This window comes from Bubalus bubalis, chromosome 17 (genome assembly GCF_019923935.1).
Source record: "Bubalus bubalis isolate 160015118507 breed Murrah chromosome 17, NDDB_SH_1, whole genome shotgun sequence".
Lineage (NCBI taxonomy): Eukaryota > Metazoa > Chordata > Mammalia > Artiodactyla > Bovidae > Bubalus > Bubalus bubalis.
The window spans coordinates 18810139-18834745 of NC_059173.1; the positions used below are offsets into that span (position 1 = coordinate 18810139).

Genomic DNA, 24607 nt, shown 5'->3' on the forward strand with positions numbered 1-24607 from the left:
AGCACATATATGAACACACGCACACATATACATGCACACAAGAAAAAAAATCTGGAATTAGAGATAGCATATTAGTGCTTATCTCTGAATAACTTTCTCCATTTTGCTTATTTGGATTTTCTAACGGCCTATAATAAATAGGTAATAAACAGAAAAAAAATTTTTTTTTCCTAGGCCAAAGTTAATAAATTAATTCACGGACAAAACTAATAAGAATAAAGCCATTTGAGAATTATTTCATTCTAGGGTTGAGAAGTTTTCAAAATTTCTTACCTATATACACCCTCTATGCTATTAAGAGCTGTGATTCCTGTAACGAGCGAATCAGCTAAATGATATTTGCCATCATTCATTGCTCTGTCAAACTGTATTTTTTGATCACACAGCATCCATAACTAATGAGAAAAAAAACAAGTAAAAACAGAATGACAGATGTTCACCTCATTATTCAATAGAAACAAAAGTATTTTGGCTTGCTTAGTAAATATCCTTGCAATTCACACACATCTTTTTTTAGACTTAAAAAAAATTTTTTTAATATGTCAAGTATTTAAAGAAAAAGCACTAAATAAAATAAACACATGTGTAGCAACCATCAACTTTGTCAAATCACAACATTTTGCTTTATGTGCTTGAGAAACTGTTACATGTTGAGGTCCTTTGAAAATTCCATTCTCCTCTCTGTTTTCAAAGGAAACATTTGATTTGTTATCATTCCCATTCATGTTGTTATACTTTTACAAAATATTTACTCATCCTGAAACAATATATAGTATAATCTTACATTTTTTTAACTTTGTATAAATAAACAGAATCATACTGTATGCATTCTTTGACAACTTGCTTTTGAGCTCAACATTATTTGGGCTGGGGGGTGCTTATGCATGTTAACACAAGTAGTTCTAATTAATTTCTTTTCACTGGTGAATAGTTTTCAGTTGTATGAAAATGTGACAACTTATCTGTTCTCGTGTTGATGGTAGTTCCAATTTCTCACTTTTCTGAACAGTGCTGCAGCAGACACTCTCCTACATCACCTGGGTGCAATACTTATCCTGGGTACACAGCAAGCAGCAGAAAGGCTGGGCTGTAGGATATACACACCTTCTCCTTAACACAGCGGCCATTTGTTCTTCAAATGGGTCACACCAGTTTACACTCCCCACTGGCAGTGTATAATATCTTATTGCTTCACACACTCACCAACAATCAGTGGTGTCAGATCTTTTACTTCTGGCTGATCTGATGGGTATGAATATCTCACTGTTTTTTCATTTGTATTTCCCTTGATCAATAGCCAGGTTGAGTACCTTTTCATCTATTTATCAGCCCTATATAGATGTATTTTGTAGAATGTGTGTCAAATTGTCTTTTTCTTTACTGTGCACCTTCTTTAAAAGTGAGTGTTACCACAGAACCACGCTTAATTCTTTTTCCCCACAGCATCCTTGGGTGCTAAGCTTCTATTTAGTTTGCTCACCGCCTTTCTGTCTGGGTACTTTGAATTTAGCTCACAGTCTGCTGAATGCAGCAATGAGATCCCAGCACAGCTTATAAGCAGATGGGCATCCACACCGTATCTACTGAGGTGGGGCCAACAACCCACGTGAATGGCAGCCTTCCTCTAGGGACCAACAGTAGGAGATCCTCAGGCCATGGTCTTTTATGATTTCAAATTCCCTAATCGTCTGAAGGCTAAACTGGATAAGGGGAGGAAGAGAAAGATGACCTTCATAATAGATTTTATTGGCTCCATCAGAGATGGAAATCTGTGCAACAAGGAACAGAGAGCCTAGGACTGCTTTATAAAGCTCATTCCCTCTGGATACAACATCTGCCCAAAAGGTTGGCAGCTGGAGCTGCAAAGTAAAAGACAGAGTAACAAAATGGAGACCTAACTCTTGATCGTTCAAAGGACAATTGATTAGAGATATAAGGGATATTCATTTAAAACCATGAAGACAGGAATGAAAAAATATCCTACTTTAATCTCTTTTCAGTTTATTTCTCAACCTTGAACACATCTTACAGAGTCTCCTATGCTGACCAGAAGTCACAGAAAGGAAGCAAGGGGTGACGCTCCAGTATTCTATTCCGACAATAATAGACTACAAATGGTCTTTTCAAAAATAAATTGATGACACACAAAAGGCAGGTTACCTGGGCATGCTGACTATTAGGTGGGAATCTCTCCTTCAAGTGCTTTAACACTTCTGAAGCGGCGGCGAAACAGCCCTGAAAGAGAAAGCCGAGGTTTGTTTAGCACACCTGTGCTGATGCCCTGCCTGCTGCCCCACCCACAGGATGCTGCTGCGACTCACCTGTTCTTGTGCAGCAACCTGGATGCCCCTAGGCAGAGACTGGCAAATATCAAAGGGCCTTTTTTTTTTAGGCTCTAACGTATTTCACGTATACTTAAAATCATTTTTTTAAATTACACGTGTAACACATGTTCACTCTAGGAAAAAAACTTACAAAATACACATGAACAATGAGAAAAAACACAAATTACTTTTAATCTCACAGAAGATAATCATACTAATTTCTTGGCACATACCCTTCTGAACTTACATGCACATGAATATGAAACATGTAAATATTCCAAAAATAGGTATATGTACCATTTATACATTGCCTACAGTACTCTTTACCACACAGTAGGCACTCAATAAATATTTTTTCAATGAGTGAATCTTTCCAGTGTCAACAAGCCCAAATCTATACACCATAGTACTTTATTAGGTGAATAAATTATAGTCCATCAAAATAATCTCCTTGCTTGGAATATTTTGATTGCTTCCAATTTCTTCCATTTTAAAAATGCTAGAATGACTATCTTACTGCATATATCTTTTCATACTTGTCCAATTATTTCCTTAGGATAATACCTTAGAAGTAGAATTGCTGGGCTAAGTGGTAGGCACGTTTACGCTTTTTGACACATGTATTACTAAATTGGGCTTCCCTGGTGGCTCAGATGTTAAAGAATCTGTCTGCAATGCAGGAGACCTGGGTTCAATCCCTGGGTCAGGAAGATTCCCTGGAGACAAGAATGGTAACCCATTCTAGTATCCTTGCCTGGAAAATTCCATGGTCAGAGAAGCCTGGTGGGCTACAGTCCATGGGATCGCAAAGGAGTTGGACACAACTAAGCAACTAACACACACATACATTACTAAATTACCATATAGAAATGTACCAAATACTTTTCTTTTGTTTTTATTTGTCTTACATTTTGGCTGTGTGGTACGTGGGATCCCAGTTCCCTGAACAGGGGTCAGACTCGTGCCCCCTGCAGTAAAAGCACAGAGTCCTAATCACTGGACTGCCAGGGAAGTTCCCTCAGAAATATACCAAGTACTTTTACACTGGCATCCTGCACCTTTCTCCTCCCCTTATATTTAATTTTCTTTGCCTACTTGTTTGGTGAAACTGGTTATTTCACTGTATTAATTTTAATTTCTTTAATGACTAGATTGAAGTTTTTTTCATGTTTTATAATCATTTATGTTTTTTTCTGTGAATACATGTCCATGTCTTTTTCACATTCCTAAATTGCTGTTTATCTTATTAACCAAAAAGCTTTTTAATTTATCCCAATCCTTTGATTAAGTAATTTATCTTTAAAAAAAAATGTTTATTTATTTTGGTGTGCCAGGTCTTAGATGGGGCACGCAGGATCTTCCATCTTCACTGTGGCATATGGGACCTTTAGTTGCAGCATGTGGGATCTAGTTCCCTGACCAGGGATCAAACCTAGGCCCCCTGCATTGGGAGAACAAAGTCTTAGCCTCTGGACCACCAGGGAAGACCCTGATTAAGTAATGTATCTTCAGTCTATATAGAAGCTCACTTAAGACCGCAAGTGAACTTCTATTTGAAGTAGATGAAATGCAAAGTACAACTGAATTACAATAGAAGATCATTAATTTTTTTATTTTTGTGATTTTAACTGGCTAATATTGCCAGTTATTTTCATGACTACTCTATGGAGTTGGGCATGTGGATGGCTGTCAAACCTTCAGGCCAAGTAGAAAGAACAGTGCACAATTGGCAATACTCGTCCAAAACACTCCCATCGTGACCTGTCACTTCCTGAGGCCGGGAGAAGAACGTGACACAACCAATCAGAATTACGCAGAGAGAGCAAAGGGGGCCAGCTCTCTCAACACTTCCTCTGGGCTGTAGGAGGAAGCTTGCCAACAGCAGCTCAGACCCCATCACTTCTTTACAGGTTCACCCAAGCGCCAGGCACTGCCATATACCACAGGGCAGCACCCAGTTTATCTGGAGATCAATTTCAGGATACAACTTAAAGCACACACAAAGGAAATAAAAGAGCAAATAGAAACTCGTGATAAAAACTGCCTTCTCCGCAGCTGGCCAAGCTTAATTTCACAGGTGTAAATCTAATCTGTGTAATTGAAAATGTAATAGTCATCAGCCCGGTGGGTTCATCTACATGGTCGATGTTCTAACATTAGAGAAGTCTTTCTAAGGCAGGTTGAAGAGCGGTGGGGAAAGGGACTGAATGGAAATAAAGCAGCCACTGTCTTCTAGCTGTGCAACTAGAGGCTTCCAATGGAACCAGGCGATGATGAGGGCTTTCACAGAAGCCCAGAGATGGAAGCGGGGGCGGGAGATGGAAAGATTAATACAGAGTCAAAGAGCAAGATTACTTTCCAGGTCTGCTGCTGCGGCGGCGCACCAGTCGTGTCCAACTCGGTGAGACCTCACGGACGGAGCCCACCAGGCCCTGCCATCCCTGGGATTCTCCAGGCAAGAACACTGGAGGGGGTTGCCATTTCAGGTCTAATCCCCAGTAAAAATCACAGAACAATTAACAACTGGCCTTGGAGAAAGTGTCAAGGCTAAAGAAGTGAGCCAAGACCAGATTTTTGTCAAGTAGTTCTCCATTTCAGCAGAAAAGAAATAATTTCTACCCTACACAACCCAAAAAGGACCAAAGGGAAGTTATTTCACTGTTTATTTTTACTTTTTTGGATGTGCCGCTTGGCTTGCAGGATCTTAGTTCCCCAACCAGGGATTGAACCTGGACACTCGGCAGTGAAATTGTGGACTCCTAAACACTGGACAGCCAAAGAATTCCCTATTTCACTGTTTAAGGCTCGGGTCAGTGAGAAAGGGGCTTCCGAAGTGGCTCAGTGGTAAAGAATCCATCCACCTGCCAAAGCGGGAGATGCATGTTCGATCCCTGGGTTGGGAAGATTTCTTGAAGAAGGAAATGGCAACTCACTCCAGCATTCTTCCCTGGAAAATCTTATGGACAGAGAAGCCTGGTGGGCTACAGTCCATGGGGTCGCAAAGAGGCAGACATGACTGAGCAACTAAATAACAACAACAGTGGGGAGAATACTATGAGAAAGAATCACCAGGGGACACTTTAAATGGGTGGATTGTGGGGCATGTGAATTACATCTCAATAAAACTGTTGGGGGAAAAAAGTTAACATGAAGCTTATACCAATACCTAACTGAATGTGCCCTGACTCATTTGTTACAAATGCTCCGCTTAACCAAGGCACCAGCAGAGGAAAAGAATCAACGTTAAAGAGGTTCCAGTGCCATTACAAGAAGGAGAAAGTGATTAATGCGCAGCATTCCTGGAGGAGAGCAAACGGCAAGAGCCGCTGGCCTGTTTTGATGTCAGGAAGCATGGGTGATGCTTCCCAGGTACAAGAAGAAAGCAGCTAACGGAGGTGCAGGCAGATGCCATCAGCCAAAGCCCATTCACGCCCTCTGTTTCCACAGCTAGTTAGAGAATTGTAAAATGCTAAAATATATCCAGTAGAGAGAAGTATTTACAGACTCTGAAAGGGGTGGAAACCACTCAAGGATCTTCAGGCTGAGGATTAAAGAATATTGAGTGCTATGATGCAACCTAGCAATCATTATTATACCACAAAGAGGTGGAGAAAATAATATGATCAAGGAAATGCACTTACAGCAAGGCAGCAGTTAGTGAGTTAGCTCTAGATAAGAGCGTTCCCCGACCTTTTCTCATGAAAGAAGATGTTTTTGAGCAAAGGGAAAAGAAAGCCAAGAGCAACATGAGCAACCCTTGCATTAATCCCCTATAAAGAGATTTATGTAAAATTACTTGGGCTGTAAGTCAAGGTTATGCCCTACTCCCAATGTCTTTCTTTGGAATCAGTAAGCCTTGGGTTGAAGATCTGACACTGACATTCACTGGTCGTGGGGGTAGGACTTTGCTCCCGGGCACTCGGTTTCTCGTCTGTGAAATGGGATGATACCAAAGCTGACCTGATGGGGCTACTGTGAGGAAGCTGGATGATCACACATGGAAATCACTGAGCCCAGCACAGAACAAATGTATGACACACCTTAGCTGTTATCATTTTAGCTGTGTTCTTATTATGTTCTTCCCTTTCCCACAAACACACAGCTCTTCCACCCTAAATTTCAAAGGCTCCTTTTTATTCCATCTGTTACCTAGAAATAGCTGATCTCTTAGTCCCTTCCCTGATGCCAGAAGAGGTTCTCAGCTCCACAAACCTTGTAGACTCTGTACCCAGTCCATTTCTACTCATGGAATTTCACCCTTTCCGCCACCTCCATCCAACCAGAGCTGTCCAGTGCTTTTGTTGGAGAAGACTCTTGAGAGTCCCTTGGACTGCAAGGAGATACAACCAGTCCGTTCTAAAGGAGATCAGTCCTGGGTGTTCATTGGAAGGACTGATGCTAAAGCTGAAACTCCAATACTTTGGCTACCTCATGTGAAGAGTTGACTCATTGGAAAAGACCCTGATGCTGGGAGGGATTGGGGGCAGGAGGAGAAGGGGACAACAGAGGATGAGATGGCTGGATGGCATCACCGACTCGATGGACATGAGTGTGAGTGAACTCCGGGAGTTGGTGATGGACAGGGAGCCCTGGCGTGCTGCGATTCATGGGGTCGCAAAGAGTCGGACACAACTTAGCAACTGAACTGACTGAGAGGAAAGAAACGGCAGAGCCTGTACTGTTCCAGAAGCACGCTGGCCAGGTCACCTGCCTACCTGCTCCGCGTGCAGCTCAGCGAGGTGACAGAGCGCTACAGCGAATGACTCCGTGTTGTTCTGCTGCACACCCGCGTTCACCGACTCCAGGCTGTTCATGCTCAGCAACATCTGGGCTTGCTGCAGGGCCATAGTGCTGGGAAGAGGACATAAAGGCATCCCCGTCAGTTGAGAGACCCAGGTGCCCCTCAGCTACACCCTACAGTTACCCCGAGAGGAAATGGGAGGAGGTGACGCCTCTCTGCAGGTTCTGGTTCCGTGAGAGCAGCTGTCTCCCCGTGCCAGACCTCCTGTCCTTGGGACAAGGAGAGCAGGAAAGCAATCTAGATGTGCAGCCTCAAAGGAAACACGTGGTGGGTATGACACAACGGGGAGCTCCAAGTTCCAGACCTCCCCCACCCCATCTCTGCCCGTAATCTTCCCTGGGGCCACAGTATGTTAATTAGCTTTCACGGTAAATTCAGACCTGATGCCATCTTGGCACCGGCTGCTCTGACAGTGGAAGCAGTGGCCAGTGTCTGCATCTGTTTCACACCACACTGTGCCAAAAATTATTTCAAGTACAAAAACAAGACTGATACAATAGGCACTTCCTTTCATCACTGAATTCCTAGAAACAGCAGATTGTCTAGGTGAGAGGTGAGGTAGCAACAGGGCTCCAGGATTAAAAATCTGGTTCAGAATTTAATTCCAAGCTTGGACATGAATTTGAGCAGACTCTAGGAGAGAGTGGAGGACAGAGGAGCCTGGTGGGCTGCAGTCCACAGGGTCGTAAAGAGTCAGATATGACTTAGCAACTGAACAGCAACAAAGGAGGCTAAATGGAATTAAACACCAGGCCGGAGATGGTCCAGAGAACACACCCTGGTTAACAGGGAAGCAGCTTTCATTACATAACAGCTTTGGGGTTAAGAGGGTGCTCAACTTGAGTGACTGTGGCCCACGACATCTCAGAGCACAGGGGCATGGTGTTTGGAGTCCAAGGATCTCAGTTTGAGTGTGGAGGTCCATACTTGTTAACTTGTTAACTCAATTGTTATCTGGGGCAGATCAGATGTGTGAACCTTGTCCTATGTATCTGAGAATGGAGATCACCCCCCAAGTCACCTCCCAGAGCAGCTGGGAAGAATAAATAAAAACAGGCAGAGAAGGAGTTTCCCTGGTGATCTAGTGGTTAAGAGTCTGCCTTGCAAGGCAGGGGACACTGGTTCAATTCCTGGTCATGGAAGATCTCACATGCCTCAGGGCAACTAAGCCTGTGGACCACAACTACAGAGCATGAGTTCTAGAGTCCTTGAGCCACAACTACTGAAGCCCACCTGAGAACGAGAGCTGCACAACAGGAGAAGCCACTGCAATGAGAAGCCTGTGCACCGCAACTAGACAGTGGGCCTGCCTGCGGCAACTAGAGAAAGCCCGCACACAGCAACGAAGACCCAGTGAAGCCAAAAATAAATAATTACTTAATTAATTTTAAAAAGAAGTAGATTAAAAAAAAAAAACGGGCATAGGAAAAACCTTTGCAAAGTCTGTGTGCAAAGTAGAAAATATTTTAAAACTTTAAAGCACTTTCTTTAACCCCCTGCACAAACAACCTCCATCCATTTGGCCCTCAGAGCACCAGTCTGCTGGCTTCTGCTCATCTGTAAGAGGACTTGTGTCCTCGCAGCCCTGATGGCGGGCTTGAAGACGCACCTACGGCCATAGAGTCTCCAGATGGCTGTCTTCTGGGCGATGCTGATATCGATGAGCTCTGACAGGCTGTGCTTCCAGTGCAGGAGGTCCGAGTCCTTTAGGGCATCCATAAGTTTGTTTGCCGTCTTCCCAGCAAAAGCTCTCTGCTGAACCAGGGACTGTATTCCTAGGGAGGCGAGGTACTAAGGAGACAGACAAATGCACAACTCAAGATAGAGATGACACGACAGAATTTGTTTTGCTCTTCAGAAAGTTGGGATATTTCAACATGTGCATAAAGACATCACTATTTATAAAGAAAGTACCTGCAGCCTGACCCTGACCCATATGAGAAATGTTCCTGAAAAACTAGAGGATGGAAGAGAAGCTAATGGTACAGTGAGAAGGACCAGCTCTGAAGCTAGATAGCTCTGGACTTAAATACTGCCTCTGCTGCTGACTGTGTGACCTGGGGCCAGTCACTCAGCTTCTTAGACAAGCCTGTCTGTAAAATGGGCATCAAACCTATCATGCAGACTTATTTTAAGGATTAAAATGAAATAGTATATGTCAAACAGTGCTCGGTACATTATATAGTAGGAGATTAAGGAAACAATGCCTATTAGGAGCATAATTATCTCTTCATTAACTTCTGGTATAATTTTCAAGGATGAAAGCTCAACTAAAAACAAGTCCACTTAAATCCATAACAAAAATTGTGCTTACAAAGTCTATCATTTATTTTTGTTTTTTTTTGAGACAGAATAAGGTTCTTTGAGCAATAGTAATCTAGATTCTACAGTCATTACTACTTCATGTGTAGGACTTATGCCCTTTCAATGCCCCTCAGTATCTGTCATTGGGGAATACAGGTTTACTGGTTCGTGGCTTTGTTTATTACTTAAAACAAGGATCAGTAAATTTGTTCCATAAAGGGCCAGAGAATAAATAATTTAGGGTTTGCAGGCCACATTTGGTCTATGCCACATATTCTTCTTTGTTTTTTTCCCCCAACTATTTAAAAATGTAAAGCCCATCCTTAGCTTGAGGGCCATACAGGAGCAGGCAGTGAGCCAGGTTTGGCCCGTAGGCTATAGAGTTTGCCGGTCACTGGTTTAAAAATAAGTCTTTCTTAAACATTTTCCAAATAAAGACGTGGAAGTTTAGTGCTGATCAATACACTACACAAAGATCTCATCAAATTGATAAATGGAACTTTCAGGGATGTTATTAGGATAAGAGGAGGAGAGAGAAACCTATTCAAAGAACTTAGTGGTTTGATTAATAATTAAGGTCACATGAAACTACCAAGAATAAAACCACCCCAATTGTTTAAACAATCTCAGAGAAAGATGAGCCTTACTGGTAACCCAAAATGAACAGCTTTCTTCACAGAATGTTCCAGCAGAACATAGCTATCGGATCTCTTCTGTCCCAGCACGTAAAGCCAGCTCTGGCAAAAGAAGTCATCAAAATGTATCAAAACAATGATAATGGCTAATGCTCTACTGAAAGCATCAGCATGGTTGTAAGAACAAATTAACAAGGGACAAAATAAGCCCTCTAAAACACACTTTCACAAATTATGAACTGAAATGAAACCCATCCAACACATTAAAACCATCAGACTGAAATAAACAAGCCATTTATCTTCTTCACCTCTGAGAGCCATGAATGGCAAATGTTCCAGAAAAAAAAGACACGAGGCCCCTGGAAGGCTTGGAAGTGAGAAAGTAAAATTCTCAGGTGGTTGCCGAACTGGGCTTGTTTGATGATGTGCGTGGTGATGACGCTTTGACAGCACAAGCTCTTATCCAGTTACCAGGTGCTGCAAACACATTTCCTTCATGCCAGTGTCTGGTGCAACAGTTTTGCGTGGCAAACTGCATTTAAATTTGTAGACAAGAAATGCCCCCAAACAAAATGGACGTCAAGAATTTAAAAAGATAAATACAGTTGGGTTGTCTTTCCTGAATCCCCCTGACCATCTAACTAGTTTCCCATCACCACTGAGGACCTTCCAACTGCAAAACAACCTAATTCATATGGGGCCTTTCAGAGGCCAACAACCCAACCCACGGGCAGAACTTCCAAGGCAGAAGGGTGGCCTCACCAAGCAATGCTGGAGACACACGTGATCGTTGGACTCCTGGGCAATCCTAATTGCCTCCTGCAGGGCAAGCTCTGCCTGTTGACTAACGACAGAATGAACATTAATAACTCATTAACAACCGCAAACATGTGCAAGCAACGGTAACAGGAAGTCATCTGTATGGTAATTCACCAGCGTGCAGGCCTCTGGGTTGGAAGTTGAAACCGTGGGCTTCCTCCTCAGAGACACCCCCATCCCCGTAGCAAAAGAAACTAACAACAGAGATACAGAACATGTCCCTTCTAAGGTGGAGTTCTACTAAAAGGGACCTGAAGTACTGGTTTTTCCCTATCTCAGCTCCTAAGATTTTTTTTTTTAGTTGTCTAATGCTAAGGGCTTCCTGGGTGGCTTAGCATTAAAAGAATCCTCCTGCCAATGCAGGAGATGCAAGAGACACAGGTTCAATCTGAGTTGGGAAGATCCAATGGAGAAGAAAATGGCAACCTGCTCCAGTATTCTTGCCTGGGAAATCCCATGGACAGAGGAGCCTGGGGTGCTACAGTCCATAGGGTTGCAAGAGTTGGACATAATTGAGTGACTAAGTGCGTGCGTGCGTGCACACACACACACACACACACACACACACCCCCCCTGCTGAGAGGAGGGACAAGGAGAGGATGTAAGATTTTACTTCTCATCACCTTCCTTTCAGCATTATTTGAAAAATTTTGTGAACTATGGCATTTTATACTTCTATAATTTTTTTCAAAACTAGTTTTGAAAAGTATTTGGAAGATTTTCACTTCTGAGATTTCTTTTTTCTACTCATGTGGTTCCTCTCTATCTGGGGTGTCTCCCCCAGCCTTGCAACTTTTGTGAAAATTCAGTCAACTAACTATTCTTGGCCCCACTGAGCCTTCACTTCTGAAAAAGTCCATAGAAATGGTATCTGCTTGCAGTGCTTAATTAAATATTAATACTATTGTATATCACCCTCTATTTAATGTTAGTTTTATTTCTTTAACCTGCAGGGGGCACCAGAGATGTCTTAAACTTGGAGTTTGCCAGTGGCAAGTCACAGAAGTTCTGTAAATGCTGGGTCACTGAGATCTCAAAATAGAATCAGAAATTCTATGGGTATCACTTATGTAGGGAAAATTATATGCAAAATTTTCTTTCAATAAGAGCAATATTAATTTTATTAATTTTAACAGGGAGAGCTGAATTCTTCCTCAATACTACCTATTTGGATAAAGAAACATTTTTACCTATTTTATATTTCTTTTAAATCCCTTTTAATGCTAAGATGCCCCAGAAAATAAGCTATTTGAAGGCAGGAAGTATATCTTCACACAGAGGCCCCTTATAAATGCCAGTCAATTTAACTTTGCTGAACATCTGATGACCAAATAAGTTATGTTGTGTTTAGAAAAAGTCTTCTGGGAGAATTGTACAGATAGGATGCTAAAACAGGACTAAAGAAAGATTATTCTTCCCAGAGAGGAAGAAAAAGTAGATTACCAACACAGAAACTTCAAAGTTTCTGGCAAATCCTTGAAGAACCAATGGTTTTGCATTGCTGCTAATCAGAAATGCCTCTGATAAAAATTTTCATTAAAGAGCAAGAAGCAAACTGGTTGAAATATTTGAAACATGCTGGCTGTCACACTGTTTGCAAAATGCCAGAGCAGAAAGATCTGTAGCCTCTAACAACAGCTTCCTATGTCATTCAGAGTAAAAGCCAGTGTCCTTCCTTGGGCCTACAGGACCCTAAATGCTCTGACCCCTGCCACTTCTATGACCTCATTCTCTTCTATTCCCCCCTTACTGATGTCACCCTGACCACACCTTTTGTTCCTCCTCAAACATGCCAAGTAAATCCTGCCTCAGGGCCTTTGTACTTGCTGTCCTAGGCGATATGAATACTCTTTCTCCAAATACACACACAGATTTCTCACGCCCTCAAATCCTTTATTTAAATCTCTATTCAAATATTAACACAGGTTAGGAAGGGCCTTAATATTTAAACAGAAATTTTACAAATTGAAGATTAAGACCAGTGCAATTATCTGGAAGAAGAGTGTTACTTATGAAAACAATAGCACTCACCATCGCTCTTTAATCCCTTATCCTGATCTATCACTACCTGATAAATTTAGTGTTTATTATTTACTTTTCCCATTGGAAGTTCCATGAGAACAGAGCATTTTTTTTTCCTCTTTTTTTCACTGCTGTATCCTTAGCACCTAGAACAAGGCCTAGTACATAGATTTTTAAGAAATTACCAGGGGAGGGAGGAAGGAGGAGGGTTCAGGATGGGGGACACATGTATACCTGTGGCGGATTCATTTTGATATTTGGCAAAACTAATACAATTATGTAAAGTTTAAAAATAAAATTAAAAAATTAAAAAAAAAAAAAAAGAAATTACCACAATCCTATTAGCTCAGGGGTAATTATATAGTCTCATAGCTCCAGGACTAAAAATAAAGAAGCCTGGAGTTGAGTAAATCAGAAATTAACTAGTAATTGATTCCATACAGTTAGCTGCCTATCCATTGATAATATTGCAAACACAGAAAAATTCTATACATCAACAGACTTATTATTTGTATCTACCAGACTACATACAAACTTCCAAATGCGAGGGCAAGCTGTGTGTAACACAGAAACAAGTTATTGGCAAATATTTAAATGCTGTTGCTATTTATTACGAGTACATAAAACATGAAAGGCTGTGATCAAAGAGGTTACTAAAGCTGGGCAGACAAAAAGAAGTTGACTCTTAGAATATGGAATCTCACAAAATCATGGAGTTCAGAGTAGCCTTAAACATTTTTTGGCTCAAGTATCAATATGAGGCTTGAATTCGCTGAATGTCACCCCCACTGCACACCTGAGCACTCTGCTGACACCTTTCTCAGAAGGTTCTATACAAAGAAATCTCCTTCTCATAAACAGCAAAAATGTTTTGCCCTTTAACTGGCACTTATCAGCTCTCAATCTCCTCTAGTAGTCATACCCTTGATCAATCTAAGTCCTTTTCACACAACCTTCACTACAGAAAGATGTCAAATACACGCTTGGTTAAACTGTTTCTTTCCCAGGCTAAACATTCTCACATCCTTCCCACACTCTTCATATGGCATGGCTTTGAATGCCTCCAGTAAGACTGTACCCCAGGCAAGCTCCAGCTTGTCTATGTCCCTTTGAAAAATGTGACAATCAGAAGTTAATAGAATTTCCTTATTGTTGCCTGGGCCATAGAGCAAGGTGCAGAAGTCTCAGTTCTTGAACTTTGGACACTACACTTTTAGAAATACACTCTAGTCTCTACTCAAAGATGCCTGTGACAGAAACCAATTTTTCTTAAATGGGAAAAAGCCATAGGGAGGCAGAGAGACTATCAGTAATTTCCTACCTTTTCACCATTATTCACATTATTTCATTATTTTCAAAATAGATTCCATATTTTGCAAGACTATCCTGTTAATTCTATGTACTAAATATTAGTAAAATAACTGATCAATTCCCTATTTTTATTTATTAAAATCATAGGCATACCTTAATAATGGCATAAGTCAGTGTCACCTCACTGAGCCCCCGAATGCCAACCAAAACCACAAACATGTGACTTTCGGCAAGCCACATAGTCTTTTGTCAAATAAAGGCACAGCTTCCTTTTGGCTTTTTGAAATACTGAAAATAACTTTTACATATCCATTATTTCCTCTGAAAAATCCTGTTGGGAATTTCTGGCCTAATGACCTAATTTCCTTTTAATTCAGTGCCCATTGTTCTTAGAAGTAAAGCAAGAGGCCAAGCACTTAGACGGTAATGCTAAATTGTGACTCCAGGGGGCAAACTCTTTCATTATCTTCTGTTCAGTGGAAAAAGCTTCCTTCTTTGCAAGTTATTGACAAGGTCAGGTTGAACAATCTCTTTTTCTCTTTTCTTCCCCCTCCTCCTCCTTTTTAAAAAATATACAGCATCTTTTTTAAACTTTTTATTTTATATTGGTGTATAGTTGATTAACAATGCTGTGTTAGTTTCAGGTGTACAGCAAAGTGATTTGGTTATATATCTATTAAATACATGTATCTATTCTTTTTCAAATTATTTTCCCATTTAGATTATTATGTAATATTGAGCAGAGTTCCTTTGCTACACAGCAGGTCCTTGCTGGTTATCTATTTTAAATATAAAAACAGTGTGTGCATGTCAATCCCAGACAATGTGTGCATGTCAATCCCAGACCCCCTAACTATCCCTACCCCCCACCCTTCCCCTCTGGTAACCATTAAGTTCATTCTTTAAGTCAAATACAGCCTATTTTTAAAAACACATCTCAATTAACATTTGAGAGATAGTTTCTTCAATTTCTACATGGACAAAAGTTTATACACTTACTAGTGACCAAAGCGGCAGTGCAGGGCAGCCAGGTTTAGAGCCGCGTATCTCAAGCTCCGGCCATAGCCCTCTTCCCCATTACTCTTGCTTTCGGCTCCAGTAAGAATCAGGCGGTCAAAATAATGAAGAAGGCTGTGTGTTGAACTGAAAACATCTTGAACTCGGAGGTTGTTTAAGTAGCTGAGGTAGTGCTGAAAGGAGGAACATTCAACATATTTTAAATGTTCTGTTCCTCTTGTGTTAGATTAACTCAGAGAGGTCCACTGGCTGTAGACATCCACGTATCCCCTACCCTCCTAAGTCACAGTTTAGCTTAATCTTTTCCCCACAGGCAGAATAAAATAGACTTAAGGTACAGTAGGTGGTTTCTCCCTCAGAATGTGTCCCCAAACAAAATAAAGGGAATTCCACCAGCATGGGTGTCAGAGTTTTGTCCTAAATATTCATCCACTGGTTATATTAGGATCCATGGATTATACATGAGGATGGAGGGGGAATCACCTAGCTTAGATATTAAGGAATTGTGTCAGTATAAAAAAAAAAGGTCTTAAAACCTGAATTCATACAAATATAAAAACCAATTTTTCTAAATGTCCAAGTTAAAACCCAGTGAGACTTTTACTAGTTTATTAGTTTTAGAAGTTAATTATCTTCTATTTTGACACTATTTTCATTTTGTTTGGTTCACTGAATTAAAACTCCCTTCAGCAGGCAGATTCCAGGTACTAAGGAGGAAAGCAGATGTATTTCTACATGTGAATAAAGTCAGATGGCAAAACCCAGGTGCTATTAAGAAAGTTCTCAGGATAAAAATTCAATAAGGAATAGAATTATTTTAACTTAAATATATACAAGAACAACAACAAAAACATTTACAAAAGAGGAAAAAAGAATTTTGGGGCCTCAAACTTTAAAAAAATCAGTCTGTCATCTCCTTCATCCCCTGTCCATAATTCACAACATCAGAGATGATGAATGAAAGAGAACATCAATAGATTGAAGAAATCCCTCCTGGGCCCCTGGGGTGGGGGAGGAGCCTAGGCTAAGTCAATTACGTGCCAACCGCAGGATTTCTTGCCAAGAACCCAGGTCAGCGGGCCAATCCACATTTACTCAACTATTCAACAGTCTTGTCCCTGCTTTCTAATTTAGGAACAGATTCTGGAAGAGGCTCACCGCTTCAGCAAAATCAGGATTAAATTTCAACAAGTTGTTCAATTCTTTCTGCAAAGAAGCTGGAGTGAGGGCTTTGGTCTCATCATTCTTCAACAAAGAAGCCTGAAAGTTAAAAATGACAACTCTCAGTAGAAAGAAATGACCAATAAACATATGGACCCATATACTAAATAGCATCATCTGATTACTTTCTTTTCTGCACCTACACTTTCCTCTTTTTTTTTTTTTTAACAATTTTATTCATTTATTTATTTTTGGCTGTGCTGGGTCTTCGTTGCTGTGCAGGCTTTTCTCTAGTTGCAGCAAGTGGGAGCTACTCTCTAGTTGCGGTGCGCAGCTTCTCATTCCAGTGGCCTCTCTTGTCACTAAGTGCAGGTTCTAGGGCATTTGGGCTTCAGTAGTTGCAGCACATGAGCTTAGTAGTTATGGCTCCCAGTCTCTAGAGCACAGGCTCAATGGTTATGGCGCAGGGCCGAGTTGCTCCTCACCATGTGGGATCATCCTGGACTAGGGATCAAACCTGTGTCTCCTGCATTGGCAGGCAGATTCTTTACCACTGAGCCACCAAGAAAGCTCCTACACTCTCCTCTTGACCTTGCAGAACACTGTTTCCTCTTCCTGGAATTACGTCTCGCAACCACCAACCCCACCCACATACTCTTCCATGCAAACACCTGCTCACCCTTCAGGGCCCAGTTTAGATTTCAGCCACCTGCTTCTCCCATAAGTACCTACATGCTCCTATAAGCCCCCTGCACTAACTCTTCCTGCAGTACTTATTAAATTATATTACAAGTGCTAGCTGACCCCACCCCAAGACTGTAAGTGCCTTCAAGGCAGAAGTATGTATTCATAGTCTGGCAAAGAGCCTTACAGCACACACTTGCCCTTCTCCTGGTTATCTGTTTCATATGGATGCTACCAGCAACGATTATATAAAATACATAGAGAACTACTTCTAAATTAATGATTAGTACTTAACTGGGTTATAGACACTTCAATTTTACCTAGACAAATTTTTCTTTGATTAACAATAACTTCTAACTCCATTTTAATTCATTGTAGCATTACAGAAGATTCCAAAAATATGAAAAAGCATACAGAAGAAAACAGAAAAGCACACAGAAAATCATCTGTTACTCCTCCATCCAGAAATAACACCATTTTTATGTCAGTGTATCTTATTCCAGTCTTTTTTCTGTGTGTGGGTATATGTATGTGTGTTTGTGTGTGTATGTACTTATACATATACACTGGTGGGTTGCCGTGTATGGGGTCACAGAGTCGGACACGACTGAAGCAACTTAGCAGCAGCAGCAGCATGCACACTTTTTTAACAAAATTAGAATATATCATTTTACTATCTGCCCTTTTCATTTTATAATATATTATACATTTGTCTCATCATCAACTGGTCTTTGAAAACACCATTTTTAAAGCAAAAGTATCAATCCTTTGTCATATGTATTGCAAATCCTTTTCCCATTTTGTTGTTTGACTTTTAATTTTGTCAGAACATGTACTAACATGCAGACATTTTTCATTTTTATGCTGAAAAAAATCAAATGATCTCCTACATGTTTTCTTCCACAGTTTTTATGTTTAGAAAGTTCCCCATCCAGAGATCAGTTAAAAGTTAATATGGAGTTCTTTCTAGTCTAATTATAACTTTAAATGTTTACAGTGAAGCCTTTAATCTACCTGTAAAGTACTGAGGTGCAAAGATGAGGTGAGGGTCCAGCTTTCTCCTCTACAGGTAACCAATTGTCAAGATGGGTTTTTTTGTAGGGGTGACTCTATTATCTGCATCTAGATCTAAACATTACATCTTTTAGTAGAAAGAAAATTAATAATAAAATTAGAGGAAACTTAAAAATAGAGCAAAAATCAAAATTCTTTGCTGAAAACATGAAAGAAAAACGTTCAGCTTGTATTACCAAAAAAAAAAATTCTAAAGTAGGTTCAAAAACACCAGTAAGAAATGTCTGGGCTAAAGTGTATTGGTGTTTGCAACTTGAAATGTATCAAAAAAATTAGATGAAATGGTGACTAGAAGGGTAGATATATGATAAACAGAGCTAAATATTAATTGTAGGACCCAGATGATGGGTATGTGGGTCTTCGCTGTACAAGGCTTTTCAATTTTATTTCTGTTTGAAAATGTCCTTGATGAAAAGTTGGGAGAAGGGTAGTAAGTCCTCCAAATCACGTTTTGGGGCTGTGTTAGTCACACACCATTACTAAATGAACATGCATTACGACTCTAATAGAGAAATAAAATCACATACAAAATAGGGAGGGACATATAGCTACAGTTGCATTGTTAGTGAAGAAAAAAGGACCAAGAGTAAGAATAATGCCGCTTTACTAATAAACCTACTCACATAACAAACATATGTCATGACAAGAGACGGTGAAGGACAGGGAAGCCTGGTGTGCTGCAGTCCATGGGGTCACAAAGAATCGGACACGACTGAGCAATGGAACAGCAACAACAAATAATGTCACAGAATTAAAAAAATATATATATGACAAACCACAGAACCAACTTACCTGTTGAGAAAGAAAAAATTCTGCTTGTTTTTGGGACAGAGGCCCACTGCAAGATACCTCTTCTTCTCTGGAAAAAAATTAAGTAAAAACAATAAAGAATTACACAATAGTGAAAATGGTAATGCTTACAAAGTCAAATAGATTCTTCATCAGAAAAGCTTAAAAACTTTTAAAATTAATTCTCTCTTCTTAGGAATGATGCTGAATGTCCTGATAAAATTTACATGATTTAATAAGCAGATCTCAACTCTATACAGCCTCCAGCATGATCTTTCTAAAATGCAAGTCTAGGGACTTCCCTGGTGGTCCAGTGGTTAAGACTCTGCTTCCAATGCAAGGGATGCTGGTTGGATCCCTGGTCAGGAAACTAGGATCCCGGGTGCCGCAAGTGTATCATCCCTGACTTAAAGCCCCTCTGGGGAATCCCACTGCCTTCCAGAATAAAGCCCACATTGCTTAGCAGGGCAGGTGCAATGCTTCCTGAGTGGTCCTACCTCTCTCTCCTGCCTTCTCATCTACACCCCAGCCCTGATGAACTCCTTACAATTTCCTATCATGCCAAGATGCACACCCGCCATTTCCTTGACCTGCAAGGCCCATTCTTCTATCTACTGTTGGACTGTTGCACCACCTATCATTCAAGAATACCTGAAGTGCCATATCCTCCAAGAATCTCTCCTGACATCTCTCATTTGAGCTCCCACTGTCTCGCAGAAACACGGGTCATAGCATCTAGCACCACCACACTGGCTGTTCATATATTCGTATATGAACACCCAGTCCGTGCCCAGGCGCACAATGGGCACTCAGAGTTTGGGAGATAAATGAATAGTTTTGCACACTTCACTACAGATATAAGACGGTGCTGTACTCAAGAACAAGAGGATTCATCTAAGAAATAACCATTTGCCTAGAAGCTGAGATTATACAGAACAAATAAACAAGATATATACTGATAAAAATCTAAACTTGAGAAATCTATGCATGCACAGTCTTATTTTTGAGAACAGGGTATGAATAGTACCCTTTTGCCACATGATTCTGAAGAAATGCCTTCTCAATACAGGATTATAATAGATATAAAAATTAATGTTTACTCAACAATATTTCTATAAGCACTCTATCTAATACAGCAGTTCTCAAACTGTTTCATGCAAACAATATGGAAATGGGTATTCTAAAAGAAAAAAAATTGCTGCTGAGCTTAAATCACTTGGGGACAGCTGTATACGCTCTCCTCCTTGGAGATTCAAGTCACACATTAAATAAATCCAATAGAGAGACACTTTATTCACTTTTGTTTAATGCATCATTTACCAAATTCATCTCAACAAGGAATTCTTTCCTCACATCTATCAAGAAGGGCTAGCACCCCATAGAAAATACTCTGGGAAAAGCTGCTCTAATATTCTCTTGGTTTCACAAGGCAGCAAGTGTATCAGATTCTGCAGGTATCAGAGATGCCCAGGACCAGCCCCGACCCGGTACAACAAAGATCACTGAAACAACAGTGACCTAGAGGGAAGTGGAAAGAAAATTCATAGGCCAAGTTCTCAAACAGAAAAAGAGTGAAGTGTCTGGGCAATAAGATGCCTTTTTCTCTTAACATATCCCTCAAAGAAAGTAAGCCCAAGTCCTGAAATAAATACGGCAGTACACAAAAAGGCTAGAGGCCAATGAGGATCTGGATGAAATGGGATACACTGCTCCCGGCCCACCCTCCTCTAAGGTCCATGATGCTCACCGTCACCAGATGCTTTATTTACTTAACCCTTTCCCCCCAAAAAATTTGAGGTAGTTAATAAAGGACACAAGAACAATAAAAGTTAATAAAATAGAACCAAAATCACACAAAGCAAAAAGCTACAAATAAAGGCAAATAGATTTACTATAAATGAAGATCAAGTTTGGCCTTGAACATGACTGAGCGACTTCACTTTCACTTTTCACTTTTTTCCATGGTGGCAACAGTGGCCAAAGTGAACAAGGTTGGGAAAAGCAAGTGATAATACCACCGCCCAAACCATCCTTTTACTGACTCCTCCTGTGCTTCCTCAGGGCCTCAAATACATGCCAGAGAAAGTAACTCTTAACAGGCCACAAAGGTATTCAGTTTAGGAAGGGTGTTATTCATTTAGGAAAAGGACACAAATAAATTTGTTTATGAATCCAGTTACCAGCTGAGACAGAATTTTAGACTTACAAGTGGCTGTATATCAAAGACATTTAACCTGGGCCTATGAAGGGATTTAGGAGCCCATGAACCTTGTAAAACTGCATGCAAAATACACATTTTTAATGCGAGGATAGTGCATTGCATTCATCTGATTTTCAAAAGGACTCTGGGAACTCCTCTAAAGTGCTTAAATCACCCACTATAACTGAAATTTAAAAAATACAACAGGATTAAACAATCAACAAATGGAGCCGGGGCACACATAAAACACAAGTCTAGGTCCCTGAAAATACAATGTCTTAATGGGCTCACGGTCTTAGTGAAGGCTAAGTCCAGCCCATGTGACGTGATGGCAGTAAGCAATATGAATGAATGAATGAATGAATGTATATTATCTCTGCATTAGAAATGGGAGAAACCACTCCACTTGGAGTGATGAGGACTTTAAAAGTGGGGAAGGAGTGGAGAAATGATGAGGATGGAAGAAGGCATTCTAGGAAAGGAAAATAAGACAGAATGGGAAAATGCCCGGCCTGTTGGAGGGATACGAGCAGAGCTGGATGGCTGGGGTAAAGGACCCAAGTTGAGGAACAGAAATTGAGGTCAGAAAGGTCAACTGGGGAACACCTCAGATACCAGGCCGGGAGACTCTGTCTCTGGAGATTCCTGAGCAGGGCAGAGACAAAACAAAAGCAGGGGAGGGGAAGGACTGAGACAGGGAACAGTTTCAAAACACCCAAGAAGGCCATGAGGACCTGAACGCTTGGAGGTATGTGACCAGAGGGGTGACCTGGCCCCTCCTCCTGACCTCACGTGCTCAGGCCACACTGTCCTCCTTCTGTCCCTCCGGTATGTCAGTCTGTCCTGTCCTGAGAGCTGTGAGTCTGCATATGCTCTGACAACTCTTCTCAGGGCTGGTTCCTCTGTCAGCAAGCTCCCAGTCTTAAAGGGCCCTTTCCTGACAGCACTCCACAGTTACTCTGTATCCTCGAGCCCTAGGTATTCCTTTCCTGCAATACCCTGAAGTTACATTACCTGTTAATGCAGTTACCTCTCAACTCCCCTCTCACCCTCCCCATGTAAACTCCACGAGGACGGGGACTTTCTCCTCCATGAAGACAGTGCAGCACCTAACACAGTACCTGGCCCACCAGAAGCACTGAATAAGCATTTGTCGAATAAATTAATGAAGTTGGGAGATTTTTATTAAATCATTGACAAGTGAAGAAACACCAAAGACTTTCTACTTTTGTTAGAAATTTTTGTTAGTTAAAAGGGACTTTTGGGGCTTCCCTGGTGGCTCAGTGGTAAAGAATCAGCCTGCCAGCCCCTTTCTCCTCTGCCTCTTTCACCCCTGGCCCTTCAGCCCTCCTCCCCACAGAAGCTATAGAGCTAATAGGGCAGCCACCCTCTAGCCAAATCCTGGAGGTTTACTCTGCCTGGCCACCCAAGCCAGTTCACCTGGATTTCCCCGAGCTCTTCTTCTGAGATCCACCTGCATTTTAGGCTTAGAGTGTGTCTAGGGAAGAAGGTAGGCTTCTGGGTGCAAAGACTAACCAGAGGCTTCAGCCCTCCCTTCGCTCTGTTCCAGAGAAACTCAACCTCCATTCCTATTCCTCTACACGAAATGTCCAGGAAATAGAATCAGCAAAAGCCAGTGGGCCTAATGCCATTCTAATTCTTTTCTGGAGTGAAGATGGTTCCTCCTCTCTCAAGTCTGGGAATAAAGGCTCTTAAGTTGTTAGTTCCTCAAATTAAAGGCCACAGACCCTTCTGGGCCCTTCGTGTTCTCCCCGTGGGAGGGCAGTACTGCTCCCTGTAACCTTTAGCCACACTGAAGAGTCCCCCACCAGGGGAGGAGGACAGTTCTGGGAGTGCCCCCCCCACCCCAGGTACCCCATTCAGTCAGCACCAGAGCAGACAAACAGCTACTCCCCCAGAGGCAGCGCTGGCCTGCCTGGCCATGGACCTGGCCATCCTGCTGATCCTGGTGGGCATCCTCAGGTTCCTGCTCACCTTCTGCGGCTGCATCAGATGATCTCTCTGCGAGAACATCTGCCTCCTGCAGACGCTCTCCCTCTGTCCCACCATTGTGTTCCTGCTACAGCTGGCAGCTGGGGTCCTGGGCTTCGTCTTCTCAGACAAGGTGCAGGGCAAAGTGAGTGAGATTATCAATAATGCCATTGTGCACTACCGAGATGACTTGGACCTTCAGAACCTCATAGATTTTTGGCCAGAAGGAGTTCAAGTACTGTGGAGGGATTTCCTATAAGGACTGGTCCCTGAACATGTACTTCAACTGTTCAGAAGACAACCCCAGGCGTGAGCACTGTTCTGTGCATTACTCCTATTGCTTGCTACCCCTAACCAGGCAGTGATCAACACCATGTGTGGCCAAGGTATGCAGACCTTTGACTACTCGGAAGCTAGTCAAGTCATCTACACCCATGGCTGTATTGACAGATTGGTCAACTGGATACACAGCAACCTCTTCGTACTTGGTGGTGTGGCACTGGGCCTGGCCATCCCGCAGCTGGTGGGAATCCTGCTGTCCATGAACCTTGTGAGTCAGATCAAAGATCAGATCAAACTATAGCTCTACAACCAGCAGCACGGGGCGGACCCATGGTACTGAGGCTCCATCCTGCACCTCCTCGGTAGGGCAACAGGCGAGCCTCGTCAACAGACAGCAGTGGTTGCAGCTTCCGGCGCCCAGTGGAGAATGGATTTTAGACCCGCAAGCCACAGCCCAGCGGGAGGAAGCAAACTCCACAGACAGCAGAAGGCAGAGTGCACAGGTGGCCCTAATCTGAGAAGAATGTGCCTCCTCCCCACCCCAGCTCTCAGCATCGTTCTTTTGTATTCTCTCTAACCTCAATCATTTGGGTTGTTTTTGTTTTGTCTGAGCACAGCTGCTTGAGCAACAGCAGTTGAAAAAAAAAAAAAAATCCACCTGCCAATGCAGGACACATGGGTTTGATCCCTGGTCCAGGAAGATCCCACATACACAGAGCAATTAAGCCTGCGCATCACAACTACTGAGCCTGTGCTCTAGAGCCCGGGAGCCATAACTACTGAAGCCCCTGGGCCCTGAAGTCTGTGCTCTGCAACAAAAGAAGCCGCTGCTATGAGAAGCCCATGAATAGCAACAAGTGAGTAGCCCTCCCCACCCACCCCACTCCCTACTCTCTGCAACTAGAGAAAGTCCATGTAGCACTGAAGACCCAGCACAGCCAAAAATAAATGAATGAATAATTTTTTTTTTTTTAAAGGACTTCTGTTAGGTCCTTTTTGGAGCACAGAGAAGATGTTGTTCCAGCGACTAATAGTCTCCGCTACAAACCCACACGGTGTAACCCTATAAGCCTCCTCTATTATTGCAGGAAACAAATGCTGCCCCGTAACAACAATAAGCAAATGAAAAGCTGAAGCTAAATGTCAAGTCTGCACGTTCTTCTGTAATGGGACTTTTTTTTTTTTTGGCCAC

The 24607-nt window shown here is 41.8% G+C and overlaps 1 protein-coding gene and 1 pseudogene across 3 annotated transcripts in view; one reads left to right on the forward strand and one right to left on the reverse strand.

Moving 5' to 3' along the window:
- ANAPC5 (anaphase promoting complex subunit 5) overlaps window positions 1-24607 on the reverse strand; it is a 35441-nt gene that overhangs the window by 2674 nt on the left and 8160 nt on the right. For all 3 annotated transcript variants that reach the window (XM_045163084.1, XM_045163086.1, XM_045163085.1), the window contains 9 exons: window positions 18945-19011; window positions 16392-16493; window positions 15216-15406; window positions 10827-10908; window positions 10077-10166; window positions 8735-8916; window positions 7040-7175; window positions 2161-2235; window positions 274-395 (listed from right to left, as the gene is read on the reverse strand). In XM_045163084.1, the coding sequence (XP_045019019.1) occupies window positions 274-395; window positions 2161-2235; window positions 7040-7175; window positions 8735-8916; window positions 10077-10166; window positions 10827-10908; window positions 15216-15406; window positions 16392-16493; window positions 18945-19011 (1047 nt within the window). The remainder of the gene's footprint in view (window positions 1-273; window positions 396-2160; window positions 2236-7039; window positions 7176-8734; window positions 8917-10076; window positions 10167-10826; window positions 10909-15215; window positions 15407-16391; window positions 16494-18944; window positions 19012-24607) is intronic.
- Window positions 21599-23755, forward strand: LOC102391924 (annotated as a pseudogene).